Here is a 15,041-nt window from a genome sequence, read left to right on the forward strand (position 1 = left end):
CTCGGTAGGTGAGAAATTGATAATCGGGCTCCCCTGCTGATCTCCGCCCCCCACACCCCGCCTCTATTATTATCACACATCACCCCCCCCCTGGAATTTCCCGGAGTAGTTCGGTCCCCGGTGTCCGGGCCTCTCGTAACCCTGTCCACCCCCCTCCGGGAGCCGCGATGGTTTCTTCCTTTTCCAGCTGATTTCAGGTCTGAGCTCTCCGCTGGACCCGACCATTCCCGGAATAGGGGTGTGCGGCCTAGTTCGTCTCCAGGCTCTGTATCCGGTGAGGTTCGGGTGTAGAGGTGGCGGTGTGTGGAGATGTTCTCACCATCTTGAGGTGCCGAGACACAGCCTGACCCCCTCCATCCCCGGACCGGACACTCACACAGCTCTATCGGGGCGGAGGCTCCCCCCCCGGGCCGCACTTGGAACGTTCCGCTTCCAGCTGGCCGGCCTGGAATCACGGCTCCGATCCTCGGCCGGGACCGAACCGCCGCCTCTGCCATGGGAGATACCGGGAGCGAGCGCAGCAAGCCGCCCAGCCTCCCCCCGCGGTGCCCCTGCGGATTCTGGGGGTAAGAGAGCCGGGCCTAGGGCCCCTGACACCCCCCAGTGACACCCTACAGGCCCCTGACACCCTCAACTGTCAACCTCTGGGCCCCTGACACCCCCCAGTGACACCCTCTGGGCCCCTGACACCCTCTACTCACACCCTCTGGGCCCCTGACACCACTAGTGACACCCTACAGGCCCCTGACACCCTTAACTGTCACCTGATACCCTCCACTGACACCCACTGGGCCCCTAACACCTCCACTGACACCCTACAGCCCCCTGACACCCTCAAATGTCACCCCCGGGCCCCTGACACCCTCAACTGTCACCTGATACCCTCCACTGACACCCTCTGGGCCCCTAACACCCCCACTGACACCCTACAGGCCCCTGACACCCTCAAATGTCACCCCCGGGCCCCTGACACCTCCACTGACACCCTACAGGCCCCTGACACCCTCAACTGTCACCTGGCACCCCCCACTGACACCCTCTGGGCCCCTAACACCCCCACTGACACCCTACAGGCCCCTGACACCCTCAACTGTCACTTGATACCCTCCACTGACACCCTCTGGGCCCCTGACACCCCCAGTGATCCCCCAAAGGCCCCTGACACCCTCAACTGTCACCTGACACCCCGCAATGTCACCCGATAGCCCCACTGACACCCTTCGGGCCCCTGACACCCTCAATTATCACCTGTTACCCTCCACTGACACCCTTCAGGCTCCTGAGACCTCCCAGTGACACCCTGCAGGCCCCTGACACCCCCTGGACGTCTTACACCCCTTAAGTAACACCATCTGGGTCCATGACACCCCCACTGACACCTTCCAGTCACTTGACACCTCCAGTGACACCCTCCAGGCCCCCTGAAACCTCTACTGTCACCTGACACCACCCCCACTACAGTGACACCCTCATGGCCCTTGACACTTCCACTGGCAACCTCTAGGCCCTAATACCATTAACTATCAACTGACACCCCTCAAGTAACACCACCTGGGCCCATGACGCCCTCAACTGTCTCTTGACACCCTCATATGGCACCCTACTGTCAACCTCTGGACCCCTGACACCCTCAACTGTCATTTGACACCCTCTGGGCTCCTGGCACCTTCCAGGCACCTGAGCCCCCCCATTAAATCCCTACCCGTCACCGGACCCCACTGACACCCCCATTCTGTCCCGGCATAGTCTCGCCCGTGAGGGGTCCATTCTGCTATATCCTGCCCCATCGTACGGCTCCTTCCCCCGGGGGTGACCCCAGTGATGGTTGTGTATCACCCCTCCATAGGTATTGTGTTACCGATTGCCCCCCGATAACCAACACGTTCTGGATCATCTTCACCAACAATGTCTGTTACCACCAACACATCCCCCCCCCCCCCCACACACACCCGCAGCGCCCCTTACTGGTGACATAGGAGTGCTGCACCAATCCCGGGGAGTCGGGAGCTTCCCAAAATATGGTGTCCGAGTTCTGGACAATTCCAGTCCGGTGTTATGTGTGCCGGGGCTGAACGCGGATCTCCGGCCAGAGGAAAGGTTAGAACCTCCACCGGGTCCGTGAGATTTCCCCCTCATTTCCTATCCTGGAGTCAGAGGTCACTGATACAGGTACAAGGGGACCCCCCCCCCCCAAAGTGGAGACGCCCTCAAAATTGGTGGTGGATCCCAAAGTTTTTTTTTTTTTATTATCATTTAGATGTATAATGCTGGTAGCCATATTGAGAACCCCAAATGTTCCACTGATCCCCCCCCATAATCCCCCCAGGTTGTGGTACGGATGAATGAATCAAACATTGAAGCGCCACACTGGAATAGTCAAGTCAAACGCAAATTGTTTACAAAGCCAACGCGTTTCGGAGGATGTAACTCCTTTCATCAGGACTATAAAAATAAAATGAAACAATGTATCCAAACTCAGCGATAAAAGAATCGTTATCGGTTTTCTCTGCAGCTCATTTTTTTTTTTTACTTTTGGGTAGAGTGGCGAGGACTCTCTTTTGGGTGGGTTTTTTATTTGTAGGGATATTTTTTTACTTCTTGCCCCATCGCCAAAATAGGAAGTGAGAGGAAATCCCTTGTTCTCACTGAAAAGTTTTCCCTTTTTTAACCACTTGCTTACTGGGCACATATACCCCCTTCCTGCCCAGGCAAAATTTCAGCTTTTGGCACTGTCACGCTTTGAATGACAATTGCGCGGTCGTGCGACGCGGCTCCCAAACAAAATTGACGTCCTTTTTTCCCCCACAAATAGCTTTCTTTTGGTGGTATTTGATCACCTCTGCGGTTTCTATTTTTTGCGCTAGAAACAAAAATAGAGCGACAATTTTGAAAAAAACACAATGGCCCGGATTCGCAGACATCGGCGCATATTTATGCCACCGTAGCGTATCTCTTTTACGCTACGCAGTCGCAGCGCACAGAGGCAAGCACTGGATTCACAAAGCACTCGCTCCCACTCGCTGTTAAAGATACGCTGGGTTTCCTCGGCGTAAGCCAGCGTAGGTGGAAGTGGGCGTGAGCCATGCTAATGAGGCGTGACCCCATGCAAATGATGGGCCAAGCGCCATAGAAGTACTTAAAGCGGAGCTCCACCCTAAAGTGGAACTCGCGCTGATCGGAACCCTCCCCCCCTCCGGTGTCAATTTGACACCTTTCAGGGGGGAGGGGGGTGCAGATACCTGTCTAAAGACAGGTATTTGCACCCACTTCCGGCCCAGTATTCACGGGCAAAAGACAGGCATTGCATCACATCCCGTCACCCCCCCGTTGTATGCTGGGAACACTCGGCTCCCAGCACACAGCGGGAGCCAATCGGTGGGCGCAGCGCGACTCGCGAAAATGCGCCATAGGGAACCAGGCAGTGAAGCCAGAGCGCTTCACTTCCTGGTTCCCTCACAGTGGATGGCGGGGGGCAGCAGGGTGACGAGCGATCGCTCGTCCTCTGCTGCGGACGGCGCTGGACTCCAGGACAGGTAAGTGTCCTAATATTAAAAGTCAGCAGCTGCAGTATTTGTAGCTGCTGGCTTTTAATATTTTTTTTTGGCCGTACATCCGCTTTAAAATGAACGGCGCATGCGCAGTCCCGTGGCCGCATCCCAGGGCGCATGCTCAGAATCACGTCGAGACAACTGCCTATGATACGTCTAATCACTGCCTACGACGTGAACGTAACCTACGCCTAGTCATATTCACGTACAACGTAAACGACAAAAGATACGAAGGCTTGTGTTCCCTGGTCCATACCTTTGCATGAGTTGCGCCTCCTATATGGGGAATAACTTTACGCCGGACGTTCGACTTGCGCAAACCGCGCGTATGATGCGCCGGGCTCAACTACGTTTGTGAATCGGCGTATCTCCCTCATTTGCATATGTGCATAGAAAATCTATGGGAGCGGCAAATGCGCCCGGCGTAAATATGCGCCCACGATACGACGGCGTAGGCAAGTTACGTCGGTCGTAGGAAGCCTATTTTTAGGCGTATCTCAGATTGTGGGCACGGCGCACAGATACGACGGCGCATAGTTACACTTATGCGGCGTATCTCGAGATTCGTCGGCGTAAGTGCTTTGTGAATCCGGCCAATATTTTTTTTCTTTTTGCTATAATAAATATCCTATTTAAAAAAAAAAAAAATTACAATTTTTTTTTTCGGTTTAGTCCGATGAGTATTCTTCTACATATTTTTGGTAAAAAAAATCACAATAAGTGTATAGTAATTGGTTTGCGCAAACGTTATAACACCTACAAAATAGGGGATAGAATTATTACTTTTTTTTTTAATGATTTTTTTACTAGTAATGGCGGTGATCTGCGATTTTTGTCACGACTGCGATATTACGGCGGACACATCGGACAATTTTGACACATTTTTGGGACCATTCACATTCATACAGCGCTATAGACAAATGCACTGATTACTGTATAAATGTGACTGGCAGGGAAGGGGTTAACACTAGGGGGCGCGGAAGGGGTTAAATGTGTTCCCTAGGGAGTGATTCTTACTGTGGGGGGAGGGGACTGACTGGGGGAGGTGACCGATAGTTGTCCCTATGTATAAGGGACACCAACAACATCTGTCTACCTCTCCCTAACAGGACGTGGATCTCTGTGTTTACACACCGAGATCCACGTCCCTGGCTCTGTGACTGCCGATCGCGGGTGCTTGGCGGACATCGCGGCCACCAGACATGCGCATCGGCACCTGTGTGACGCGGCACGCGCACACGTGCGGCGTGCGCCCCCCAGTGGCCCGCGGCCGTATATAGACAGCCTCCCGGCAGATTAGAGCCGCCTTGCGGCCGTAAATAGTCGGCCGCCAGGTGGCTAGTGGTTAAAATGTGTGACTTTCTTTCGCTTTCGGCGAAAACAGGTCACCAGGACCAATGGAGAGGGTGCAACAAAAAGTTTTGCCTTTTAGTTATACTTTTAATGCTCCCTTCACGCTTGTGCGACTTTGGTCACATGACAAGATCCCTCCCCCTGCTGCTTGTAAAAGCAATCCAGTGTCTAGTTAGCCGCTCTGATTGCTATTACAAGAGAGCCGACCACCAAAAAAAAATGGTCATGAGGTGATGACTGGAGATGCACACAGCATCCCGCTACAACCACGCGAAGACCGGTGACGTACTAGGAACGTGATTGGTCAGCAAGTGGTTCGCTCCATTCACACTCTTGCGACTTGGACATCAAAGTCGCATGACGAGTCACAACGCGTTCTTTTTCGATGGCACCCGTTCCAATCGTTGGACAATTTACAAGTCCCAGCAACTTTGAAAAGCTGCCCACGCTACCTTGATCCAGAAAGCATAAAGATCCTTTTTATTGGTTGAACTAGATGGAGTTGTTTCTTTTTATTTTCAATCTGATTAACTATATACGCAAGATCAAAGTTGCGATTCAAAGTGGCGCTGGAAATCGTGCAACGTTAGAGTCGCGCTAGTGTGAATGAAACCTTAACTGACCAAAAGGGAACAATTAAAAGAAATGTATACATTGTTTCATTGTGTTGCTTTTTTAAGCCCTGATGAAGGGGGTGGAGCTACATCCTCCTTGGTAAACAATCTACAGTGGACCCCCGGATTATGAGTATAATCCGTTCCAGGAGAACGCTCGTAATCCAAAGCACTCGCATATCAAAGCGAGCTTCCCCGTTGAAGTCAATGGAAACGAAAATAATTGGTTCCGCGTTGACTTCAATGGCATGCAATACCGCATGCAGCCAGAGGCGGGGGGGGGGCGCCGGAGAGCCCCGGAAACGTCCGAGGACATCTCGGCTGACCTCGGAATGGCTCGGGAACAGAGTATTACCGTGTCTTTCCAAGCATTCCCGAACGGTGCCGTTCGGTTCCGGCTAGCCCCCCACCTCAGGCCAAACGTGGTACTGCACACCACTTTGACAACACTTGCAAAACAAGTCTTTTTAAATACAGTGCTTATAATGTGAAATGCTCGTTAACCGCGTTACTCGCAATCTGAGGTTCCACTGTATCTTATATACCAGTGTCTAGACATGAATATTGCGGTGTGGCACTTTAATTTTAGATTCACTTAGCAATGAAAACCTGACACTAACCTTTTCCCTACAACAAAAATGGCGCCTGTCCGCACCCTGCCTCGGCATTGAGCTCCTCTTAGGAAAAAGTGTCTTCATCCTGCTCTCCTACCCATAGGAGAGGCTCTTCTAACATGTTTCGCCCAATAGGGACATAATCTCTACAATTAAGCCCCTATTGGGCAAAACATTTTTAGAGGAGGCTCTTCCATCACTAGGAGACTAGGATTTCCATCGTTGGTGTCACTGGGAGTATTTGTACCCCAACGTTGGTGTCATTTGGGGGAATAGAGCTCCACTGTTGGTGTCATTGGAAGGTATTTTGTCCCTTCGAAGGTGTCAACGAATAATGTCCCATTGTTGGTATCAGTGGATAAAACTGTGACCCAATGGGATGGATAAAAGCAAATGAAGGGCCCTAGTTTGGACATCACCGGTATAGAGTATTAAAAGTATCGGGGTGCAGTTTTTAGATCACCCAGCCCCACCAGGAGACCGGTGCTTCCATGGTAATGAAACTATAAAACCATTTACCATGTTGGCTTTTATGCCCCGTACACACGATTGTTTTTTCTGTCGGAAAAAGTCAGGTGAGAGCTTTTGGACTGGAATCCTGACCGTGTGTAAGCTCCATCTGACTTTTTCCAACAGGAAAACAGCCGGCAAAAGATAGAGAGCTGGTTCTCTTTTTTCCCGTCTGAATTCCCGACTGACTTTTTCCTGTCGGAAATCCAGACTGTGAGTACAGGGCATAACAGATGCCGTGTGTACTGGAATGTTACAGTCCAATATAAAGTCCCTCCCCAACAGTCCCTTTGCACTTAGTTGGCAGAAAAATAGAAAGCCTGACCCAGCGGACGTTGGCTTACCCTTGCCCATCGTAACTAAGGCAGTGGCTCCACTTCTTCATCTGCCTTACGAGTCAGCAGGTTCCCTTGGATTGGATTAAAGTATGATAATCAGAGGGGAGTTTGAGCATCAGCAAGACCATACAGTTTTTAGGACTTCTGATGGCGACAATCAAAGAATGTGTAGAACGTACCGCAAGATGGCTCACCAAAATGCGTGCATTGATGATCCTTGGTGGATACAGTACAATTGTGGCAAATGGAGACCAGTATTGGAGAAAAGCAGGTCATAGCACTCTTAGCTGTTTGAGGTGCACCATGCGGGATCTCTGGAAAACCTCTAAAGATGTTCAGGGGAGTGTTTGATTTGGAAAGTCAATAACTAGAAGATCTGGTCTAATGAGTTTTTCCAGCGTCACCACCAGTTATGGTAGCGTTTGGATGCAGCAAGATGTCTGTGGAATATCTTCGAATGCATAAGGAGGTATTAATGTCTGGTTGGGTAGTAGTAGTGAGTCAAAATTATCTACATCAAACCGGAGCAACTATCCCTGAACAGTGATGGCAACATTTGACGATGTCATCAGTCTTCCACGTATAGTGTAGGCAGTTTTCTGGACACCAAGGATGGGTTATGTAACGGGCACAAGATGGCTCCACAACGTTTCCAATAGGAGCAACCATCCCTGAACAGAGATTGCAACCTTTGACAACATCGTCAGTCTTCCACCTATAATGTTGGGTTTAACATCTCTACCTAGGAAATTTGAGAACACCTTCAATCATGTGACTCAAAGGATTAATACCTAGGCAGACGTCTAGACACCGGCGATGGGTTATGTAACTGGAACGAGGTGCTTCCACAACTTCCCCACCTCCTGTTGGACAATCTACATCATATATGTCAAACACCAAGCCCACCAGGCCTTGTCATGTGGCCCTCACACCCAGTTTTGCAAACGGAACATGGCAGAACTCCATTCCGCTGGCTCTCACTCACTGCTGTTACTTGTAAACACAGAAGCCTACTGTGTTTACAAGGGACAGGTGGGGTTGCACACTGGTGTAGCCAACCTCTGAATCCTGCACTCTGTATGTAACACACTCCTGAATCCTGCACTCTGTATGTAGCAAACCCCTAGACACTGCACGCTCTACATAACGGACGTCTGAACTCAGCACTCTGTTCATAAGGCACCGCTGGAACTGAACTCTCTACATAATGCACTCCTGAACACTTCACTCTGTAAATGGCACACTCCTGGACTCAGCACTCTGTACGTAGAGAACTTCTGGACTCTGTACGTAGAGCACTCCTGGACTCTGCACTCTGTACGTTGAGCACTCCTGGACTCTGCACTCTGTATGTTGAGCACTCCTGGACTCTGCACTCTATACGTAGAGCACTCCTGGACTCTGTACATAGAGCACTCCTGGACTCTGTACATAGAGCACTCCTGGACTCTGTACGTAGAGCACTCCTGGACTCTGTACGTAGAGCACTCCTGGACTCTGTACGTAGAGCACTCCTGGAGTCTGCACTCTGTACATAGCGCACTCCTAGACTCTGCACTCTATACGTAGCACACTCCTGGACTCTGCACTCTGTACGTAGCGCACGCCTGAGCTCTGCACTCTGTACTTAGCGCACTCCAGATACAGCCAGCCCTCTGAGGGTAGCCATACTGCTTTATTGCGGCCCACAATGAAATTGTTTGACCCCCCGATCTACATCTTCACATACCATGGTGATTCGATTGTGTCTGTACTACCTGTATGGATACAAATGCTGGTGGTGTAATCTTGACACTCATCAAAAGTAAAAGAGTGACTTGGAGAAGCCATAGAAGATCTTTAGCATTACAGAACAAGTCCAGACGAATGTGATCAACTACTATCTGCTATACCGTGACCTGGATAAATGACAACCTTCACAGACTTTCTATCTGCTCTGCTTTTACACCACCACACTCCAGGACCATGAAGAGCCACCACCACAACATGACTGCTACTATGGGCCAAAGGTTTTCCGTTCTGGTCCTGGGCAAGGCGTTTTTTAAATTTTTTTTATTATTGTTACCAACCATAGTGTCACTAATTTTCCTCACCAATGGTGGTCATTTGAAAATCCTGTATAAATTAGAGATAAATAGTCAAGAGTTTTTGGATAGAGGCAAGGAGGACTTGCATGGTATATTATGAACTCGCAATACAATAATTTTATAAAAAGTAAAAATTTATTGAGTCAATTCATAATAAAACAAATCTATCTAGGGAACAGAAGGGAGAAAAAAAAGGGCATATTTCCCATTTGGGGAAAACAAACAGTGCTAATAAAAGGTAAATTCCTCTAACATAGACTGGAAATCGGCTAGACGCCGTGATCTCCAAACTGCGACCCTCCAGCTGTAGCAGAACTACACGTCCCATGAGGCATTCACATACATGATTAGGCATGATGGGAATTGTAGTTCCTAAACAACTGGAAGGCCGTAGTTTGGAGACACCTGCTATAAACCATCCAGTGCTGAATGTAATGTACCAAAAGCATTGGCAGCCTTGCTCCTGAGATTTGGCCATCCATTGTAGGTCCATTGTGGGGTGTTCGCACCGGCCTGTGTGATATAGGTTTATAAGCATTAACATTGAAGCATTCATTTTTCCTGTACATCAGTGGTCTCCATACTGCGGCCTGGGGGCCAGATGTGGCCTTTTGCTTGCCTTTATCAGACCCTTGGGACACTATAACTCCCACTGATACAAGGCATTATTCCTCTAGACCAACAATGGAGCTTAATTCCTGTCGCTGATACCAACAACGGGAAACTATCCTTCCCACTGATACCTATGATGGGGCACTATTTCTTCCCCTAATACCAACAATGGGGCAATATCCCTCCTACTAATATCAATGATTGGGCATTCTTTACTCCCATTGACACCAGGGCATTGCCTACTCACATTGGCCACAGTCGGGCTGCTGAAATACCTTCCTATTCATACACTCTTTCATACAACCTCATCCACTGTGGATCATATGATCCTTACATATAATTTCTTATACAATTTTACCAGATCGCAATCGGTTGTACAACCTCTTTGTAACAAATGGGTAAGGTCTTAATAGCTGTCCAATTTTTACTAATGGAGGCAAGTAACCAGCATATTTCTATACCACTCGCCACCACCATCTTTGAGGGCGCCACAGATTTTGGGACACCTACAGATTATCAACTGCCGATCCATTTCCCTGGATTTACACCACATATAATTCCCATACTGTGAAGGCCAGCACCCCTCATCCCTTCTCACCTAGCGCATGTGACTGGACGTCAATGATTTGACCTGTTGGATTTTCCCATAATTTATTGTTGGTTATGCTTTACATACTGCAGAGCAGATGTCCCCTATCTTGTTTGCCTCCAATTAAAACAAACTAGAACTTAAAGAGGAGTTCCACCTAAAAATGGAACTTCCTCTTAACCCACTCCTCGCCCCCTTACATGCCACATTTGGCATGTAATTTTTTTGGGGGGGGAGTGGGGGCTTCAGGAGAAGGGGACTTCCTGTCCCACTTCCTCCTACCGCCGAGGGGCTGGAAAGGCAATTAGCTTAATCGCCTTTTCACAGCCCCTCCCTGTAGGCGAGCGCCTGTCCAATCGGACGGCGCCGCTCGCGCATGCGCAGTGGGTGCCCGGCCGTGAAGCCGAAAGCTGTCACTGCCGGGTGCCTACACTAGGAATGAAGACGCCGGCCGGGGAGGGGGGGCGAGGAGCGGTGCCCCGGCCGGCGCGTCGTTGGAGCCATGGAGCAGGTAAGTGTCAGTTTATTAAAAGCCAGCAGCTACACTTTTTGTAGCTGCTGACTTTTAATAAACTTAAAAAAAGGGTGGAAAACCCCTTTAATTAGTAGCCAACACATTTATGCCAATTGAAGCTCATTTCCCTGGACGTACACCACCAATAATCCCCTTATTGTGAAGACATGTCTTCAACCACCCGCCCATTTCCCTGGACATAGACCACTAATAATTCCCTTACTGTGAAGACTTGTCATCAACTGTCTGAAAATTTCCCTGGACATGCACCACCAATAATCTTTCTGCGAAGAATTGTCATCAACTGCCTGCCCACTTCTCTGGACATACACCACCAGTTAGCTCCTTACTGTAAAGGCTTATCAACTGCCTGCCCACTTCTCTGGACATACACCACCAGTAGGCTCCTTACTGTAAAGGCTTATCAACTGCTTGCCCATTTCCCTAGACATTCACCACCAATAATTCCCAGACTAAAGACTTGTCATCCACCGTCTGCCCATTTCCTTGGATATGCACCATCACTAATCCCCTTAGCAAGTCCACCCACTTTCCTGGACATACACCACCAATAATCCCCTTTTGAAGACTCGCCTGCTCATTTCCCTGGGTATACACCACCTAAAAACCCCCTTAGCATGAAGATTTGTCATCAACCTCGCAGACACTTCCCTGGACATACACCACTAATAATCTGCTACTGTGAAGACTTGTCATCAACCACTTGCCCATTTCCCTTGACATACGCCAACGATAATCTCCTTTCCGTGAAGAATTGTCATCGACTGCCTGCCCACTTCTCTAGACCTAGACCACCAGTAGGCTCTTTACTGTAAAGGCTTATCAACTGCTCGCCCATTTCCCTAGACATTCACCACCAATAATTCCCTGACTGTAAAGACTTGTCATCAACAGTCTGCCCATTTTCCTGGACATGCACCACCAATAATCCCCTTGGCATGAAGAGTTGTCATCAACTGTCTGCCCACTTCCCTGGACATAATAATCGGCTCACTGTGAAGGCATGTCCTCAACTGCCCGCCCATTTCTCTAAACATACACCACCAGTAGCCTCCTTAGTGTAAAGCAGTGGTTCTCAACCTGGGGGTCCAATGATGATTTACCAGGGGTCACCGAATCCTGGGCTGTTCCTGAAGCCCGTATCACTCTCCCAGCATTTTTGCCGCCACCTAGCAGGGCTATCCCTGGAGCCCACAGCTGCCCACTCAGCCTCTTCGCAGGTGCCCATTCAGTTTACGGCATGGCTGGGGGGCAAAGACTAGAGGTCAGCTGACTGGTGAGGATTAGGAAGTGGGAGGGGCTGGAGGAGACCCTATCTCCTGATTTCGGCATAGGTGTCACTGCTACGAGACACCACAGTGCTGGAGACACAGTGAAGCCGGAGGCAGTGAGTTACACTACCTGCGATTATAGTTGCCAATACAAGGACTCAGGGAGCGCTAAATGTCTGTGGGTTAGGGGCGTAAATTACTTGTCTTGCCTTGGGTGCTGACAACCCACGCTACGAAAATAATTTTACTGTTCGGGGTCCCCACAACTTGGGAAATTTTATCAAGGGGTCACGGCCCTAGAAGGTTGAGAACCACTGGTGTAAAGGCTTATCAACTGCTTGCCCATTTCCCTAAACATTCACCACCAATAATCCCCTGACTGGTCTTCAATCACCCGCCCATTTCCTTGGATGTACACCACCAATAATCCCCTTACTGTGAAGACTTTTAATCAATTGCCTGCCCATTGCCCTGGACATACACCACCAATAATACACTTAGCATTAAGAATTGTCAACCGCCCACCCACTTCCCTGGACATACACCACCAATAATCCCCTTTGAAATCTCGTCATCAACCTCCTGCTCATTTCCCTGGACATACACCACCAAAAAAACCCTTGGCATGAAGATTTGTCATCAAGCGCCCACCCACTTCCCTGGACATACACCACTAATCTGCTACTATGTAGACTTGTCATCAAACACTTACCCATTTCCCTGGATGTAATCCCCTTACTGTGAAGACTTGTCGTCAACTGTCTGCCAATTTCCCTGGACATACACCACCAATAATCTCCTTTCCGCAAAGCATTGTCATCAACTGCCTGCCCTCTTCTCTGGACATACACCACCAGTAGGCTCCTTACTGCAGGGTTTGCCAAATTTGCTTGGAATCTAGGAGCCAGCTAAAAAAGTTAGGAGCCAGAAAACGCACCCCATCCCGCCAAGCTCGCGCGCAGAAGCGAACACATTCGTGAGCAGCGCCCGCATATGTAAACTGTATTAAAACCACACATGTGAGGTATCACAGTGATTGGTAGAGCGAGAGAAATAATTCTAGCCCTAGACCTTCTCTGTAACTCAAAACATGCAACCTGTAGAATTTTTTAAACGTTGCCTATGGAGATTTTAAAGGGTAAAGGTTTTTCGCCATTCCACGAGCGGACGCAATTTTGAAGCGTGACATGTTGGGTATCAATTTACTCGGCGTAAAATTATCTTTCACAATATAAAAAAAAATTGGGCTGACTTTACTGTTGTCTTATTTTTTAATTAAAAAAAGTGTAATTTTTTTCCCCTTGTATAGCCGCTGTGCAAATACGGTGTTGCAGAAAGTATTGCAACGACCGCCATTTTATTCTCTAGGGTGTTAGAATAAAAAATATATATATATATATAATGTTTTGGGGTTCTAATTAGAGGGAAAGAGATGGCAGTGAAAAACACATTAGAATTGCTGGGTTGCTGTTTAACTTGTAATGCCAACGGCCACCACAAAATGACGCCCGATCACAGAAGGAAGCTTAGGCCTGCAGAAGGCCGCAAAGCCGCGGCCTCAATTACCGAGGTCGCGTAGCGGGGGAGGTGGGGGCGCACGGAGACACAGGATCCTGTGTCTCTGTGCGCCCCCACCTCCCGCATCGGCCAGTAATTGAGGACCTTCTGCAGGCCTAAGCTTCCCCAGGCGCCAGGTCACTATTTCTTGTCGCAATTGCGACCGGGCGCCCGGATTTTGTCGAGCCCTGCCTTACTGTAAAGGCTTATCAACTGCTTGCCCATTTCTCTAGACATTCACCACCAAAAATCCCCTTAGCGTGAAGATTTATCAACCACATGCCCATTTCCCTGGACATACACCTCCAATAATCCCCTTACTGTGAAGACTTTTCATCAACCGCCTACTCATTTCCCTGGACGTCCACTGTCCACTATCTTCTTACTCTGTTGGCCATGACCTCTCATCCCTTTATTCCAGCCCATGTGACCTGACCTCTATTGTATGACCTGTAAAAATGTATTGTATTTTGTTTTTTGCTTATCATGTTTTATAAGGTATTGATAATTATGTTTTTTTTACACTCGCACAGCAAATATCCCTGATCTTGGTCGCTCCCCAATTCTAACAAATTAGAATTTGAAGGAGATTTATAAAAATACTTTAATAGTGCTTCAAAAAATAAGTTATTTTACACTCTTGTCTATGTATACCTAACCAGGGTTCCATAGAGTCCTTGGGTTCCTATAGAGCAGTGGTTCTCAACCTTGATACCTTGCCGTGACCCCTTGATAAAATTTACCACGTTTTTTTTCCCCCATCCCGTCCCGTCTTTCTTATTCTTTCTCTCTCTTTTCCTTTGTTCCTCCCCCTCTTTTTCCTTTGTTCCTCCCCCTCTTTTTCCTTTGTTCCTCCCCCTCTTTTTCCTTTGTTCCTCCCCCTCTTTTTCCTTTGTTCCTCCCCCTCTTTTTCCTTTGTTCCTCCCCCTCTTTTTCCTTTGTTCCTCCCCCTCTTTTTCCTTTGTTCCTCCCCCTCTTTTTCCTTTGTTCCTCCCCCTCTTTTCCTTTGTTCCTCCCCCTCTTTTCCTTTGTTCCCTCCCCCTCTTTTCCTTTGTTCCCCCCCTCTTTTTCCTTTGTTCCTCCCCCTCTTTTTCCTTTGTTCCTCCCCCTATTTTTCCTTTGTTCCTCCCCCTCTTTTTCCTTTGTTCCTCCCCCTCTTTTTCCTTTGTCCCCCCCCCCCCTCTTTTTCCTTTGTCCCCCCCCTCTTTTTCCTTTGCCCCCCCCCCCTCTTTTTCATTTGTTCCCCCCCTCTTTTTCCTTTGTTCCCCCCCCTCTTTTTCCTTTGTTCCCTACCCTCTTTTTCCTTTGTTCCTCCCTCTTTTTCCTTTGTTCCTCCCCCTCTTTTTCCTTTGTTCCTCCCCCTCTTTTTCCTTTGTTCCTCCCCCTCTTTTCCCTTTGTTCCTCCCCTCTTTT

General features: G+C 48.9%; 1 protein-coding gene across 1 annotated transcript in view; it reads left to right on the forward strand.

Moving 5' to 3' along the window:
- The first annotated feature begins 215 nt into the window (after positions 1–215).
- Positions 216–15,041, forward strand: part of ZFAND3 (zinc finger AN1-type containing 3) — a 264,478-nt gene continuing 249,652 nt past the window's right edge. Inside the window, exon 1 of the mRNA XM_040351809.1 lies at positions 216–566. Within this exon, the coding sequence (XP_040207743.1) occupies positions 496–566 (71 nt within the window). The 5' untranslated portion in view covers positions 216–495. The remainder of the gene's footprint in view (positions 567–15,041) is intronic.

Source organism: Rana temporaria, chromosome 4 (assembly GCF_905171775.1).
Source record: "Rana temporaria chromosome 4, aRanTem1.1, whole genome shotgun sequence".
NCBI classification, from domain to species: Eukaryota; Metazoa; Chordata; class Amphibia; order Anura; family Ranidae; genus Rana; species Rana temporaria.